The 14,460-nt window shown below is 48.3% G+C and overlaps 1 protein-coding gene across 2 annotated transcripts in view; it reads left to right on the top strand.

Annotated features, from left to right (window-relative positions):
• The first annotated feature begins 6,705 nt into the window (after positions 1-6,705).
• Positions 6,706-14,460, top strand: part of SIMC1 (SUMO interacting motifs containing 1) — a 37,287-nt gene continuing 29,532 nt past the window's right edge. Inside the window, exon 1 of one of the 2 annotated variants that reach the window (XM_066591179.1) lies at positions 6,706-6,896. In XM_066591179.1, the coding sequence (XP_066447276.1) occupies positions 6,786-6,896 (111 nt within the window). In that variant the 5' untranslated portion in view covers positions 6,706-6,785. Of the gene's footprint in view, positions 6,897-6,970; positions 7,212-14,460 lie in introns of those variants that run through there. The other variant, XM_066591180.1, reaches the window with a different exon arrangement.

Genomic DNA, 14,460 nt, shown 5'->3' with positions numbered 1-14,460 from the left:
CGAGCGCCCCCGCTGCTAGGCAACCGCCGCGAGCACTTCCGGGTCATTACAGCTGGAGGGGAGGAGTCACTGACAGATCCACGTGATACATAGGGGTGTATATAATGCAGCAGAGCCGCGCTCCTCACGTACGGTAGTCACTGCCAGCAGGGTGATGAGCTGTGTCCAGTAAACATACAGGAAGCGTACTTGACACCTGGTGCTGTCAGGCCGGGCACACTGCATGTGGTGGGATGCTGCGTATGTAGTGCGGCATTACCGCGGACCCGTGTGTCGCCATGCAGGGCAGCCACGTTCACCTGTGCATCTCACATCTGATGTCCTGCATGGCTTCCTGTTTTCATTGTAGTGACATTACGTATAACCGGCGCACACACAATGTATTTGCGCAGTGGAGCGTTTTGTATACAGCCATAGAGAACAATACGGCATAATTGCGGTAAAATAGAACAGGCTACGGTTTTTATGCTCATGTATCATGCAAAGAAAAACCGCTAGTGCGAGCGTAACAGAAAAGCAATGTAGCGCATATTATACGCTTGTACATCACGCCCGTAATACGCAATTCAAACACGCTCATGGGAGCCCGGATCAGTCTCAGATCCAGCGCAAAATACAGGAATAGTGCTTCTAATGGCAGAAAAATGCCGGCAGCTGAGCGGAACCAAATGGCCCTGTTATAGTCTATGAGGTCCGCGCGGCGCTGTTCGGTTCTATCATGAGACGGATCCGTTCGGCTAGGGGATTCCGTATTCCTGCTTCCCAAATTGAGCCGGAAAAGGGACCCTCAACGCTGATGTGACAGCGGCCGCAGGCCACATCCGCGATCCCGCTACAAAACATCGCTCATGTGAAGGAACCCATTGGAATCTCATGGATGTGAAGCCCATGCTTTCCAATGGGTTCTCAGCGATGTTCTGTAGGCTGCTACATTGTGAGAATACAAACTCGCAGCATGTGCTATACAGCCGCGGTTGGCTGCCTTGTAGCTCATGTTTCCCTAGGAGCCTCCTTGTTTATCGCACGAACTTGCGATTTTCTTGCGATGCGACTTTAACATTAGAAAGTCCTATTAACTTTCTGGCTATAAATTCACCAGTAGCAGCGACGCAATGCTACATTTATCCCAAGAAAAAAAGCATCAGTGACGCTACAAACGCGTGTGTGCATACAGTGATAGGACTCCAATCTGCAATCAGAACAGTCCTTGGATGCCTGGCGAAGCCACATTTATATAATGGTGACATCTGGTTCTCTCTATACACCGGGGTTCCCTAGTAGAGATGAGCGAGTATACTCGCTAAGGCACATTACTCGAATGAGTAGTGCCTTAGCCGAGTATCTCCCCGCTCGTCTCTAAAGATTCGGGGGCCGACGCAGGTGACAGGTGAGTTGTGGGGGGGAGGGGAGAGGGAGAGAGAGATCTCCCCGCTCTCCCCCGCCGGCCCCGAATCTTTTGAGACGAGCGGGGAGATACTCGGCTAAGGCACTACTCGCTCATCTCTATTCCCTAGTCTTCTATTATCTCATTTCTCTTACACGCAGTGCCTCCACTGGGGCTGAGTAAGACCCTGATAGTTATGGAGGAGATTTGCTACAACTACCAGGGTGGACTCAAAAACCAATATTCCAGCACAGTGCACTCAATGGTGTATTTAATACGTCAAGGGAAAAGGATGTATAGGTATTATTTAACAGACTCAGTATCTGCCATTAATAGTTAAAGGCTACAGAAACCTTTCTGAATGAAAAATCAATACAAATCTAAGTCACTGCTGAAAAAAATTATGCATTTATGTAGTTTTTTTTTACATTGAGTTTTCCTTCCCGTGCATTTAAAAAGCTTTATGTTTGGTTTGCAGGCTTTCCTACATTCAAGTTTCTCGCTCCAGGGTGTTCCCAGCACTGATCAGCTGGTCTCTCTCATTAAGGTGCACAAGCTCGGCTTCCCTTCCCTTCTTTGAGAGGCTGTGTAGCATAACCACACCCACTTAAGGCCACTTCCACATAGGCGACAATGATATGGAGACAAATAAATCGCAGCGATATCACGTGTTCTGTGCGATATAGCGCATGTCTCCCAAACCCTCTGGCACTTGATTGAAGTTCTCCAGCATAGCTTCCTGATCAGGCTTTTTCGAAAAACCCCGCCTCCAGGAAGCTCTGCCTCTGATTGGCTGAGCGCTGCAGAGCCAGCGCTCGATGAACACAGCTATTCAATAAATGAATGAATGGCTGTTATTGGTTCATCGAGCACTGGCTCTGATTGGCTGAGCCAGCGCTTGAGAACCAATCACAGCCAGTGCTTTTTGGAGGCAGGGATTTTAATCCTCCAATCCAGGAAGAGCTGCCTGTTGTTTATAGAAAAGTGTCCTGGAGCTTCAGGGGGAGACGTGCGCTAGAGCTGACAGCGCCTAATAGGTAATGTATATATATATATATATTTATTTTTTTTGGATGCACATAAGGCTTAATTTTTGGGCTTTGACAATAGGATTTCCTACTGTCAAAGTTGCATCGCACTGCTCGAAAACTGCGTTTTTGTGCAATGTGATGCTACAGAAAGGAAGGCTCCACAGGGAAACGTGGGCTACAAAAAAAAAACGCAAATCACAGCTGTATAGAGCATACCGTGTTTTGAAGTCTCGCAATGTTGCAGGCTACAAAACATCACTTGTGTGGAAGAACCCATAGGAAAGCATGGGCTCTACATACATGCAAGTTGTAACATCTTGGGACATCCCCCTCCCCGTGCACTGACATGACAGTGATATACTCATCTCTCCATGCTCCCGCTATGTCCCGTGTCCATGCTCAGTCCCCTGGTCCGGTCTCTGTTATAGCTTCAGTTCCGCACGGTTTTCGGGACATCACAGGGGCTGCAACCGATAACAGAGCTCAGCGATCGATCTGTTGGTAGAGTACGTGCTTCAATAGTCTGACTTGTTCTAGAAAGACTTGTTAGTGATGAGTCCCACTGTAATAGGCATGTTTAGTTCAGTATTAAAGAAGCACTCCAGTTTTTTTATTTTTGAAAAATTCATAACAATATCAGTCACCTCTGCTGTGGAGAATCCAGTTCTGTAGCTTGCCCCCTCCGGGCTGTGTATTCGTCTCATATCCAGGTCACATGACCAGCACTCTGACAACACTCTGTGCCCTGCAGTTAATTGGGTAGATTTATGTCAACTATCATAAAGAAAACCCTTTTTTTTGTCCATAGCAACCAATCACTGCATAGCTTTCATTTTGTATTCTGCTCTTTGGTTGCTACGGACAAGGAAGACCAGTTTCCTTTTTCTGCCCTTTTAACTGCGGGACACAGAGTTTTGTCAGAGTGCTGAGGCCAGAAGAAAGGTGCAGAACACACAGCCTGGAGGGAATGAACAAAAGAATTGGGTTTGTCACAGCAGCGATCACCGATATTGTGAGAGATTCCTCAATTTAAAAACCAACAACCCAGTTGCTTCTTAACGAGTGAGCCGTGGGTTAAAACTGCAGCTCATCTCCTCCATGGATCCAGTAGTTTGGATCTCCGTCTGTCAGTATAGAACCCACGTTCACAACTTTCCTTTCTTCTGATAAGTCCTAGGACAAGTTTTCATCCGGTTCCTGGTTTTCTTGGCGTGGTCCATTTGCTGCCGTCACAGTACAGGTTTCAGGTTATTAAGTCTCTTTGCTGTATGGCTGAAGATACCCCCAGCTCTCTCTAGACCAGTGCCCCCCAACTCCAGTCCTCAGGGACCCCAACAGGTCATGTTTTCAGGATGTCCTATATTAAGAACACTTGTTGCAATGTGTGAGGCTCTGACAATAATTACATCACCTGTGTAATACTGAGGAAATCCAGAAAACATGACCTGTTGGCGGTCCCTGAGGACTGGAGTGGGGGAACACTGCTCTAGGCAGTCGCCTTCTGACAGGACTTACTGTATGTAGATGTGTTGTGCTTTTTATAATGCAGCTGGCACCACACTTGTGATTGAATGCCCCCCAAGGTAGGAAGGTAATAAAAAAAAAAAAAACAGACTTTTTTTTTTTGTTTATGGCATTGAGACTGGATTCAGACGACCGTATATCGGCTCGGTTTTCACACCCAGCCGATATACATCGTCTGTCTCTGCAGGGGGAGGAGGCTGGAAGAGCCAGGAGCAGTGCTCTGTGCTCCTGCCCCCTCTCTGCCTCCTCTCCACCCCTCTGCACTATTTCTCAGAACTTAGCCCCGCCCCCTTTCATTGCAAATAGTGCAGAGGGGCAGAGAGGGGGTGGGAGCTCAGTTCCTGCTCCTGGCTCTTCCATCCTCCTCCCCCCCCCCCTGCAGATTAGGACACCGTATATTGGCTCACGTGAAAACTGAGCCGATATACAGTCGTCTGAATCCACCCTGACCGTGTGGATTAAACGTTTGTATAGTTCGGATTGGAACAGACAGCCATAGCAATTCAGTTCTTTTGCTAAAGGTTTTATTTTTGTACATAAAGCGTTTTGCAAAGTGAAAACATTTTTATGTTCTTTCTCCTCCTACCACACATAATATTTTGGAACATTTTGTTGATTCTCTTTTTTTTAGTCCCAATAGAGGACTTCATCACAGTTGTAAGAAAAAGTAAATCCACCCTTTGAATTATCCTCTTATCTAAAGTATCAGTCATGTATTTTATTGGGCACATTGCCTAAACATTCATAGGGAGATGAAGTGCACCTGTAATACCTCCAATAGCTAATTGACAAATGGGGTTTCAGCTAAAGAGATGAGATTGGAAGGGTGGGTTTGCCCATTAAATAAAGTCACACAAAGCCTGGTTACTGACAAATCTAGTTTTCCTCAAGAAACACTGGTTAGCGGGAACCATGCCTCAATGCAAACAACTTTCAGCAGACTTGTTGAGATAAATGTTTTTGTAGCCTTTGCCAGCTTCACCCATTGCTACATACCTGGGTTACCAGTAACTCACAGACAACTCCATTTACTCATTTTGAAGATTCAGGACTGTTGCTACTTTCCCTAGGAGCGGGCATCCTGTTAAGTTCACTCCAAGAGCGTAACGGGCAATCGTGAAAGAGGTGAGAAAGAACCCAAGGGTAATGGATAAAAGCCTACAGCAGACTCTACAAATTGGAAAAACCTCTGTTCCGGTGTCTACCATCATAAAACCACTGAGCAAGAATGGCGTTCATGGAAGGAAGCCGCTTCCAGAAAAAAAACCAAACACACTGAGGCTTTGCTTGAGTTTGCCCAAGATTTGCCTCAATAATGATTTCTGAAGAGTTAACTAACTTTTTCTTGCAACTCTAGTTTCCCAACCCATGAATAAGGCAAACACGGTGTTAATATCAGGGGGTGTACTTTAAAGGCATGTTCACATTGGGCGGATTTGCTGCTGATAAACTGTCTTAGTTGCTCTTCACAACCAATCACAGCACAGCTTTCATTTTGCATTTTGCTCTGGTTAAATGAAAGTTGAGCTCCGATTGGTTGCTTTGGGCAACGATGTTTTTCTTTTAGACCATTTCATAAATCTGCCCCCATGTGCGTGCACCTCTGTGATCCATGTGGGAGAGCATGGGCATACAGCCTTCTGTGTGCGCTGTGTGCGCACCGATCGCTCAGGGTCACATCACTGGAATGGAGGCCCGGTGACTCCAGACTCCCTGCTCCTTCATCCTTGAGCCCAATAACAGTTTACGGAACGCAAAAGGTTCCAACAGGTTCGCCTTAAGAACAAAAGAAAACAAAAAATGTACTCGGCCTACTACGGATTAAATGGGCTCTCCTGGCAGCGCCCGCCGGGCTACACTGGGGTCGGAACGGAAGCGATACTCCAATACGCATAGTGGCTGGTGCTTGAAGTTGCAGGCTGGGGTCCCATTGATTTCAATGAGAGCTGTACTTGCAATTACAAGCGCCGGCCACTATACAGGGGTCGGAGGTGTGCTTCCTCTCTGACCCTGGCAGGTACTGCCTCGAAAGGCCCTTTAAACAAGGCTGGATATCACAAGGTGACCTGGTTAGGCAATTCTAGCAACAGACTGCATAGATACAAAGGCAAGGGGTGACTAAAGACAAGATGGAAATGAGGCAGCTAACGAGTTAATTAGGAATCAATGTGGCAACAAAGACCCAGGACAAGGACTAACTGTATGGGGACAGAACCCAAGATGGGACCTGGGCAGCAGCATACGAGACGGCGTTGGGCCCCCTATTGCGGTCTCCGTCCAACGATGGGGCTTTACTATGAAGCTTAACAGACTGACAGGACAGAGCGGCACTGCAGTGTTACCCCACTAACAGGAGCCCGGGGGGGGGGGGGGGGGCGCGCTCTAAAGGCCAGGTCATCGTAGTACTCTTCCTGGAAAATTCCTTTAAACGACATAGACCATAGGTATGTAACTTCTAGAGGCACCCATAGAGGGCGCAGCCCCTTCATTTTTGAGCTCTCCAGCAGTGGAGCTCCTATTGAATCCCCATGCATATCCCGTCCACAACATGAGCTGCTGCAGAGCCCCAGCCAGGCACGGCGCCGGCCGCTCCCACAGACCTTCCTCCCCGGCTGCGAGCGGCAGCCTACTGACAGCCGTAGAACAGGCCGGCGGCACTTGGGAGGCGTGGTTATAGACTGAGCCGTCCAATCACAGCGCGCCACTGCACCTCTGCCGCGGTATAAAAGACGCCCGGCGCGCTCCTCGGCTCAGTAGGCGGTAATGATGGGCGGAGCCCTGCGAGAGGTACGGGGTGGAGTGTGACCTACACGGGGCTTTATGACGCCTTGTCTCAGAAGTCCGGCATGGACGAAGTTATAGTCATAAGCCATTCAGATGCGTCCGAAGAAGAGCAAACCTGGAGCAAACGCCGCAGGCGGAGGTGCAAGCGTTCTCGCAGCGCCTCGCGGACACAGGTGTGTAGCACGTGAGCGGTCATGTGATGGGAGGCGCCTATATATACACGGCAGACGGGGCTGCCGGTTATGTCCGAGAGCGGCCGGCTACATACCGGCTGCGGGAAAGCGAAAGCGAAACTAGTGGCGGCGCTTACAATGGAGGCAGCGTGTGTCCTGAGTGCGGTGGAGGTGTAAGGCGGGCAGGGCTGCTGTCGGCCGGGTAGTAGTGACCGGCGCCGCCCGCGTCCTCCTCTCCGGTGCAGGGATCCGTTGGCTGCCCGCTGCCCTGTATGTAAAGCGATGAGAAGCCTTCACCTGGATGTTGTATCCGCTGTAGGTTATAGTTAGCCTGTGATATACGTATCTAACGCGGGGTTTGTGGACTGTGGCCACTTAGAGGGGTAATCCGGGTAAATACTGATCACTGGGGATCCCCGCGATCAGCGGATCACCCAGCCCACTGTCAGTGCAGCAGGGCTGGAGGTCATCGGGGTCGAAGGGAAAAACATCAGAGGACTTACCTCCCAGTCCGACCCCCGGCGGTGCAGCTGGAGGGGTAACAGAAAGCTGCGCCCCCACTGGCCGTGAAGCCCTCCATGGCTTGTGGCTCTGATCCCCGCTGCCCGGACGGCTTCCTGGGCACTCGGCTGATCACCGGGGATCTCAGCGGAGGTTCTTCACAGCCATCAAATACTGATCCCCCTTCCTGAGGATGTCATCAGGGGTGTCCTGAAAACCTCTTTACCCCTTAAGGATGCGCCCTTTTTCCCCCTAGTCTTCCTTCCCCAAAATCCCAACCCTTCTATTTATCCCCCACACGGCTGGCTGAGGGCTTTGTGGCACAAGTTGTATCTTTCAGTGGTATTATATAATGTGCTGGAAAACAGGTAAAAGATTCTAAGAGTGGTGTGTCGCTTTAATTTTTCTTTTTTTTTTTTTGCTGTACTACTTTAAAAAAAAAAAATAATTAGAATATTAATTTAAAAATATTTGAAAAATCTGGCAGCCCAAACTTTTTTCTTTTTCAGTTGCGTTTTGTAGGGCTTCCTGCAGATTCAACTGATAGTTTTGTAGTATTTGTGACTTAATAGCTTTATTCTTTTTTTTTTTTTTTTCTTGGAAACTGGGTGGCCAGAAAAGCTCAATTCTGTTTTTGTTTTTCTTCTGACATTCGCAGTTCGGGGCCGATGCGTTATTTTCATAGATTGGACTTCTATAAACCCCGACCCTCCATGACATGGGTATCAGTGTATCTTGACGCCACCTGAACAGGTGGAGCCAAGATAGAAGGTGTTCGACATGGTTGACACCCCTGTTCGTGATTGGCTGCATGACATTGTTCCCTTTCTTGGACTCGCAGGTCCTGCTTCTGCCAGCGAGCTGACTGTAGCCGGCGTCCCAGCAGCCCTGCTGTCACTCTCCCTGGTGCACCTTTCTATGCTTCACAGCTCTTGCTGCTGGCCCCGCTGTCATCTCCGCTGCCTTGTGGTATGGCGCTGTGACTCTCCCTGGCAAACCCTTTCTCCCCGTCAGACATCGTGCTTTTGGGTGCACTGCTGAGACCTCCCGTGAGGCTGTCAAAGGCCATTATCCTGCGCTCTGCACTCCGTGCCACAACACCGCAGTCAAGCGCTGACCGCTGCGGGCCACAGCAGCACCCTGAACTGCCCAGGGCGGATCGCAGCCGCTCAGTGCTAGGGACCACAGGAGCACTGTTAAGTTTGTCGAAGCGCTGGTCACAGGCGACATTCACCGCTCCTTGGCACTTCCGCCCTGTGAAATGCAGACTGCCAGCTGTCACCTTCTGCACGGCGTCATCTACTGGGCAGCAGTGTTCATAACTGCCGTTCGCTGCCTCTCATCCTTTGTCTGCTGCGGGCGCCGGGTGCGTGCAGGACCTGTGAGGGGAGACAGCCGGACAGCCAATCAGCAACGGGGTGGCAAACCCCTGTCAAACGCTTAGCTTGGCTCCACCAGAGCTTCCGGTGGCATCAAGATACACTAACACCCATGATGTACGTCCTGGAACGTTAAGGGGTTAAAGAGGTATTCTGTGGAAAATACTATTGATGACCCATCCTCGGGATAGGTCATCAATAGTTGATCGGCTGGGGTCCGTTGCTTGGGACCCTGACCGATCAGTTGAGCTGGCGTATGCTATCAGTGCCGCAAATACACTGAGGTTGGAGTGGAAGCCTTCGCGCTGACCTCTGTATAGTGGCCGGCGCTTGTAACTGCAGGCAAGGCATTCACTGAAATCAATGTGAGCCGTGCCTGCAGTTACCAGCGCCGGCCACTATACAGAGGTCGGTGCAGAGACTTCCGATGCTTCTGCTCTCACCTCTGTTTTTGTGTCGCTGACTAAGGATAGGTCATCAATAGTATTCTCCCTCAAAAACCCCTTTTAAGTTTTAGGTATAAAAATCTCTGACCTCTGTGTATTTGTGGCACTGACAGCATGAGTCCACTCAGCTGATGGGTCAGGGTCCCGAGCGATGGGCCCCAGCCGATGAACTATTGATCTATCCTGAGGATAGGTCCAACAGTAGTATTTTCCATGGCCAACCCCTCTAAGCTACAGTACATGGCTTAGGGCACATTCCCATCTGTCGGGTTCTCCTCAGAGCCCCCAGATCAGAGTCCTGGACACAATATAGCAGCATGCAGCCGTTTCTGCCACTAAAATGCCAGCCGACCAGCTGGTAGCCCGATCTGTCAGCTTCAGTATTTTCATTGTTCGGTTCCAAGGACCGAGCTCAATAGAAATCACTGGAGTCTTGGTGTAAATGTGGGTCCTTAAAGGGGTTTTTCTGGACTAAGATATTGATGGTCTAACCTCAGGATAGGTCATAGAGATCAGAGCAAGGGGGGGAGGTCAACAGCTTCAAGAGCCCCGCTAATCAGCTGTGTGAAGTGGCCGCGGTGCTCCAGTTGGCGTATAACTAAATTCCACCCCACCTCTACACCATTCGCAATCTGATTGGTGGTTTGGATTAACTCCTTCAGAGTGATTGGTTATTTGGGATGGCTCGAGTAGAGGTGGTGTGGAATAGGGAAATATGCCTCCAGTTGGTGCCATATAGCTAAACATTTCACAGTGGCACTGCCTGGTATAACAGCTCAATCCCATCCACTTGAATAGGGCCAACCTGTTCTTAGGCCATGAACGTGGTGTCATAGGCTATCAGAAGAGGCCGCATTTCTCACCTGAGCTCCCTGGTCTCTTTGATCAGCAGGGGTTCCCAAGCGTCAGACCCCCACCAGTTTGATATTGATTACCTATTCTGTGCACTAAATGGGACCTGAGCGAATAGCTTATAGTTCTGGGGTGCTTTCTGGCAGGGATTGTCTCTGATAGCAGCCCTACTTTAAGGTATTTACTGATAAATGTAGTTTGGGTGGCTCCTTCATATGTCATGGGGGGTATGGAATGGGCTTGGGAGGCAATCCTACTTCATACCTGGCGGGTGTGGCAGTTATCAACAGTTGACAGTTCCAGGTAAGAACTGTGATATGTGCTAACTCTAGGGAGGCAGGGCCAAATACCTTAAAGGGGTTGTACCAGAATTACAATTTGCCCACTATCCACAGCATAGGGGATGACTTGCTTATCGGTAGGGGTATCATCATTGAGACCCCCCCCCCCCCCCCCACACACACACACACACACACACACACACACACACCGATCCTCAGAATGGAGTACTATATCCCCTTCTCTTCACTGTTTGGATGCTCCACCAGCAGTGATTTCACCGTGAATGGAGCGGTGGCTAAGCATGTGCAGTGAGGTAAGCCCACAGTGAGGACCGGAGTTCTGTTCTCGGGATCATTGGGGGTTTCGGTTGTGATGCGGATAGCTGCGGACAGGGGATATTTTTTTAAATTCTGGTGCAACCCCTTAATATTGGTGTAAAAAAAAATACACTGCATTGCAAGTAGTGCAGTATATTTTGCAAGCAATTGCATCTTCAAGTGGGACTAATAAATGAGGCTGTACATGGGTTTAGAATGGATTAATTTTTGGGAATACTCTGAAATGTGGTAAGTAGTGGGTGGAGAATAATGGACAACAGGTGTGATGGGGAAAAAGAAATGCCTTAAAGAAAGCCCACTGGTGAGGGGTCTTGTAAAGCCATAGAGGGGACCCAAAGTGTAAATGAAGAGGGTATGATATATATACGTCTTATGGGAAAGGGCCACACACAATTAATGTGATAGCGGAGAAAACTGTCCTGGAGATCATAATAGGAAGGGGGGGGGGGGCACAAAGGTAATAGCTTCCAAAATATGGTCATATCTTGGGAGTTTCCACTTACTGGTACCTCAGGGACTCTGAAAATGTGACATGGTGTCTGCAAAATCATTCCAGCAAGAGCTGCACTTCAAAAGCCAAATGGTGGTTCTCCTCCCGTGAGTCCTGCAGTGTGCCCAAATAGCTGCTCATGGCCACATAAATGGCATTGCTGTGCCCAGGAGAACCAACTTTACAATTGAAGGGGTGTGGCACAAGTTGGGCATAGCATATTGGGCACCGAAATGGCATATTTCTGGATAGATTGGAACCTTCACAGTGAACCATCCAACTTTGCTTTGTCCACTGTACATTAGACTGTTGTGAATTCAAAATGCCCACTACACCCCTAGATGACTGCTTTGAGGGGTATAGCTTTCAAAATGGGGTCACGTTTTTAATTAATCAGTTGTGGGCTAATGGATTGTAAAGCTCCAAAACAGGCCTGAAATGTGTCTGGTGCCCTATGATGTATGAGTCCCGCTGTATGTTCATTTAGAAGAGTAGGACAACATGCCAGCTGCTTGTAAAACCAGGAAACACCGTATAATAAAGAGCTGTTTCTCCACAGTGGCAAAAGCTGGGTACAACATATTGGGCAGTGAAGTGGCATGTCTGTGCAAACATTGCGACTTGTATTCTTCACAACGTGTTCTGCATTAATTTCTGCAAAATACCGGTGGAGTTAGAATGCTCACTACACGCCTAGATGAATTCCTTAAGGGGTATAGTTTCCAAAACGGGCACACTTATGGGGGGCTTCCACTGCACTGGCGCTTCAGGTGCTCTGTACATGCAACATGACATCCAAGAATTATTCTAGCAAAATCTGCACTCCAAAGCTAAGTAGCACTCCTTCCCTTCTGAGCCCTGTCATGGGTCCAAACTGTTCACGACCCCACGTGGCGTATTTCCGTGCACAGGAGAAAGTGTGTAGCAAATTGTGGGTATGTTTTCTCCTGCACCGTTTGAAACTGAAAACTGTGAAGCTAAACCAAAGTATTAGAAATATTACAACTTCTCACTTTCACACCACGATTCTATCCAATATCTTTGGTGCCAAAATGCTCACTATGCGCCAAGATATTGGTGTTAAAAAAAAAAAAAAAAAAATACACTGCATTACAAGTAGTGCAGTGTATTTTGTAAGCAATCAGATCTTCAAGTGGGTCTAAAGGCCTAGTTTGACACAACGATTATCACTCAAAAGCCGTCTTTTGAGCAATTATTGGGTCTAACTGCACGGACATCGCACAGTTTTTCATTGAGTCGCTGATTGTTGTCTTTCAGCATGCTGAGAGACAAGGATCAGCTTTATCAGGAGTTCACAGCAGGATACAGCTGATACTATTGTTTCAGCTGTATCCCACTCCCTAAACACAGGCGGGGTATGAAGAACACGGCACTCCAGCTGTGTTCATACTCCGCACAGAGTGCATAGCCGTATACCAGCTGAGCGCTTTGTTAAAAACCGAGGTATGAAGAAGACAGCGGTCCAGCTGTGTTCTGCATACCCCGCTTTGAGCGCTCTGCTGTATAACAGCCGTGTGCTCTGAGCAGAGAACTGGATGCAGAAGACAAGCGGCCCCGCATCCCCTGCTCGGAGCACAATCGCTCAATGTTTGACCGATCACCTTGCCCTGTAAGACCTCTTTTAAGCGATGATGGTTGTGTCTAAACCAGGCTTTATAAATGAAGTTGTACATCAATACCTTGAGAGGTGTACTTTCCAACATGGAAGTCCAGGTTCCTAGAAAACCTCTTAATAGGAAAAAAACAGCCCCAAAATCCACAGTGATCCTGCATTTCTAAGGCTGGTGTTGTCATGTTGCGCACTAAGGACCCAAGTGGGAGATTTCTAAAGATCTGCAGAATCGGGATAATATCAGAATTGTTTCTTGCAAGTCCTGCTGTGTTCGAGGAAGATGGAATAAAATGAAAAATGGGCAAAAACAAGATTATTTTGTTCTTGTAGAGCAAAAATAGTGTTACCGAGATAAGGTGCCTTTCCACTGGACAACGGTCAGCCCTGTGCTGTCAGACAGGAGCAATAATCAGTCAGGGAATGGAGACAAAGCGGCTGGAGATCTTTTGCACCGTCTGATAGTCGCTTGGTTTTTAGGTGAGCTAAAAGCCAAGTGTCTTCGACAAGTGAGCCCTCAGTAGCCGCATGAACACAGGAAGGCTATTGCCCAGATACCTTGCTTCCAGCAAACTTTTTTTAAACTCGTTTTATTGAAGTATGTACATTCCACATACAGACAGAGCACAACAATACATATTTAGTACATGAAGCACAATACTTTGGTGTACAGAAAGGGCAAGGGAGGGGAGAGAGAACTGAGCCACCTCAGCAGTTACCACAACTGAGCAACCAGAATTAACATGGTCAACATATATCCAGAGGATCACGAGTCTCATCTGGAAGTAGACTAGCTATCGGAAGCCCCACTGACCCCATACTTTCTCAAACTCCTCAGGACATTGACGTCCTTTATGGACCAAGTAGTTAAATGGCACAACTGAATTGACCAGTTTCCTCCACATAGACAATGAGGGATTTTTCCGATCCATCCATTGTAAAGCGATAGTTTTCCTGGCCAAGAACAGTCTCCCTCAGGATTATTCTTATGTGGTGTTGCCAGATCTCTTCATCAAGTACCCCAAACGGGCAAATCTCAGGACTCAAAGGTACAGGGATTCCCAAGATCTCAGAGGGGGCTCGTGACCTCTCCCCAAAAAGCTTCCACCAATCTTTACTGGGATAAATGCGCCGTGTAAAGGTATCCTTAGCCAGAAAAAGGTCTTGGGTTAATGCTTTTGTTGTGTTTATTTCATTTTTTTTTATCCAAGGGCATAATGGAGGTGATCCTCTTTTTGGCTAATCAGAAACATTTCTCTATGCAAGCTTTTGAGGCTTTTTGGCTGGCCTAATAGTTTTTTTGGGGGTAGCCAATAAAAGCATCACCTGCATAATACTATTGCATTTTTTTGTACAAGAGTATTTAACATCATAGATTTTAATTCCTGTGAAATGGCTGGTTAGTAAACTCCCTAAATGCTGTTGTGAACACTAAGGCCGGCTTCACACGAGCGTGACGGGCTCCGCCGCGGAATATTCTGCGGCGAAGCCCGCGACGGCGCCCCCCGGAGACCCCATACTTACCAGCGGAAGATAGCGTGAAGACGCGTCCCCGCCCACTGCCGCAGTGTCACGGGCCGACCGTGTCACGTGCCGCGGCGGCGGTAGGCGGGAAAGCGTTTTCACGCTATCTTCCACTGTGTTAC

The sequence above is a fragment of the Eleutherodactylus coqui genome, chromosome 2, assembly GCF_035609145.1.
Source record: "Eleutherodactylus coqui strain aEleCoq1 chromosome 2, aEleCoq1.hap1, whole genome shotgun sequence".
Lineage (NCBI taxonomy): Eukaryota > Metazoa > Chordata > Amphibia > Anura > Eleutherodactylidae > Eleutherodactylus > Eleutherodactylus coqui.
Note: the sequence above shows the minus strand (reverse complement) of the source record. Positions and strands in the feature narration are given on the sequence as shown.